Here is a 2820-nt window from a genome sequence, read left to right as displayed (position 1 = left end):
GACACGTAATGTACTGTGAATGTTAAGTTACTAAATAAGGCCACAGTAGAGGATACACACCAATAATCATGGACACGTAATGAACTATGAATGTTAAGTTACTAAATAAGGCTACAGTAGAAGATACACATCAATAATCATGGACACGTAATGTACTGTGAATGTTAAGTTAGTTACTAAATAAGGTCACAGCACAACACACACCGTCAATCATTGGCTCGCGTGCACACAGCGAAAATGATTTGTCCATGGTCGGCAGTACACTCATGGCGACCAGATCCAGGACAAGGGGCTGAGGGCGAATGAAATCGAAGCGATGATAGTGAAAACCAATGAAATCACAGCGATATGAGTGTACACGAATCAAACAACCCTAAACCCGAACGACCTAAATAAAAACCCTAAAACCTTCGACATTCGCATACCCTTCCGGCCTGGCTGAGATGTTCGTTGCCTAGCAACGCCAGACAGACCCCCAGGAGCGCATTCTGTGACAAAGCCGCACACATTTGCTTAACGGCTGCCTTCACATACGTTTTGACTACATCAAAGGTCTCGACCCCAAGCCTGTGCGTTGGATTTAGGGATATAAGTGACTATATGTATATTGACTGGCACTATGCATATATATATATATATATACACACACACCCCACCCCCCCCCCCCACACACATATATATATAATATAGATATACTTGCACAAATGGACACGCATACGCATTTTTACACACGGCACACGAACACGCATACGTATGCATACCGTATTCATACGTAAACATACAAGAAGGGATGGCTGTACTCGTGCAATATACGTGCGAACGCATACACTAGGCTGTCAAAAACGCACGCATATACACACACAGATAAGAATACTGACAGCCATATAGGTACGTACCTATTGAACACGGCCACAAGCACTGTGATCTGCACATCACGCGGGACATGCCCCAACTCCTGTTGACAGAAGTCACCCAGTACTTGGAAGACATCCTGCAGAAAGGCCGTAGAGGTAAAGAGGGTGTATATGGTAGCGGAAGTGGGCGATGCAACATTTCCATCGAGGTATGGATGGGACCATATGAATATATATATATATATATATATAGATAGATATACGATGGATTGGATGGGTATCATGAGGAACATTAGTATACATATTCGCAATGCGGGGCTTATACAGAAAATGTGGTATCCACTAATAAGACCTACATCTGGTGGTGAGAGCTATGCAATTGAAAGGTGTCGTGTGTGTACAGATGAGATAGCCAGTGCTGCTGAGGACGGTCATTCTGTTGTAGATATCAATTGCAAAGGCCATAGAACAGCTGTGTGCACCCGTGGGGTGCTATTTGCACAATAAGACTACAGTAGAGTGATACAGCTGTGGGTCAAACCAAACGCGTGCAGAGAGATCGCTGCCCTATACACATATGCACCTGGGCAATACCATGCACATGCATATTAGTTGTGTGTAGTGCCGCATTGGGGGGGGGGGGGGGAAGGCCATTGTTTGCTGAACGGTTGGGTTCAATCTGCCGCAGGTCTCCGACTTTTAGTCTGCCTTTGGAGAATTGGCTCGATTCTCAGCTAAGTCAGATGGGCGAGGAAGGAGTGTGTGCATATATATATATGTGTGTGTGGGGCGGGGGGGGGGAGTGTATGTTGATATTTGTCTACATTTAAGGAGATGTACAATACTTAGAACACACGCTTACTCAGACATTCCATAGTCACAACCTCCCATGACGAACACTACTACCTCAGAGAGTTGAGTTCGCTTGTGCTTGCTTCACTCAACGAGTAGCTCCACCACGGGATGTGCGAAGTCTGATGACTACTGAGTGGCCGGGGTGTGACCAAGACTGTCTTGCAGACACGTAAGAAGATTATTCCCATACGCATCCACACACACACACACAAACCCCCACTTACATCGACTCACACCATCGTTACCTGCGACAGCTTGGTGCGCTTGTCTCTGCTCCACTCCACAAGTAGCTCCAACACCGGCTGTGCGAGGTCGGACGGATGGTGAGTGGCCTGGTTGTGAGAGTGGGTGGTGCTCATGGCTTGGTGGTGCTGCCTCAGCACATCCAGCAGTGACTCGAGGATGATCTTGCGTTCCTCTTTGTCGTCGTTGTCTTTCATCTTGTCGATGATACTGAGGTGTGGTGTGGTGTGGTGTTGGCGAGCGATGAGAGTGGAGAAAACGTTTGAGTATGTGATCTGAGAAGAAAACGTTGAACATGTGATCTGCTGGAACAGCACGGAATAAACGTTTAAACGGCGAGAAAACTTAAACAGTCGCGACGGTAGCTTATTCACAAGCCACTGACGCCAAACAGTCTTATCGGCTACGCACGCGTTTACGGAATGGGGATTGTATACGCCCACGTAATCACATGCCATGCCAAATAGCCCACAGACTACTCCTCGATACGTTTACATTCTACAAATGGTAAGCGCTCACATACGTATCGTTATTAACTTATATGTACAGCCGTAAACGTGCGAGATATGGTTACAATCACCGCATGCTTTATCTAGGGTTTCTATCTAGGGCCTCAGCAGGGTCCTGAGGTTTCTGGTTGCCCGCAAATTCATACACAAAAACACACCACCACACGAATATTGCAATGAAGACACATAAAGTTCTAGATATATTCGTATATACCAATAATATCCCGACTGAAAGCGGAAGAAGCCTTGCCGATAGTCTCGGACTTATATTTCTTTATACATATATATATATATATATACATATACACACACACACACACACACACACACACTATATATATATATATATATATATAGTA

At 45.3% G+C, this 2820-nt stretch overlaps 1 protein-coding gene across 1 annotated transcript; it reads right to left on the bottom strand.

Moving 5' to 3' along the window:
* Positions 1-204: 204 nt before the first annotated feature.
* On the bottom strand, positions 205-2149 carry SARC_13920 (hypothetical protein; the record flags this gene model as incomplete). The annotated part of the gene is made up of 4 exons (XM_014291948.1): positions 205-292; positions 426-567; positions 897-991; positions 1955-2149. Coding segments are annotated over 4 exons (520 nt in total), but the record flags the coding sequence as incomplete, so codon positions are not given.
* Between the last annotated feature and the right edge of the window lie 671 nt (positions 2150-2820).

Source organism: Sphaeroforma arctica (assembly GCF_001186125.1).
Source record: "Sphaeroforma arctica JP610 unplaced genomic scaffold supercont1.3914, whole genome shotgun sequence".
NCBI lineage: Eukaryota > Ichthyosporea > Ichthyophonida > Sphaeroforma > Sphaeroforma arctica.
The sequence above is the reverse complement of the archived record's forward strand: the minus strand, read 5'-3'. Positions and strand labels throughout refer to the sequence as shown.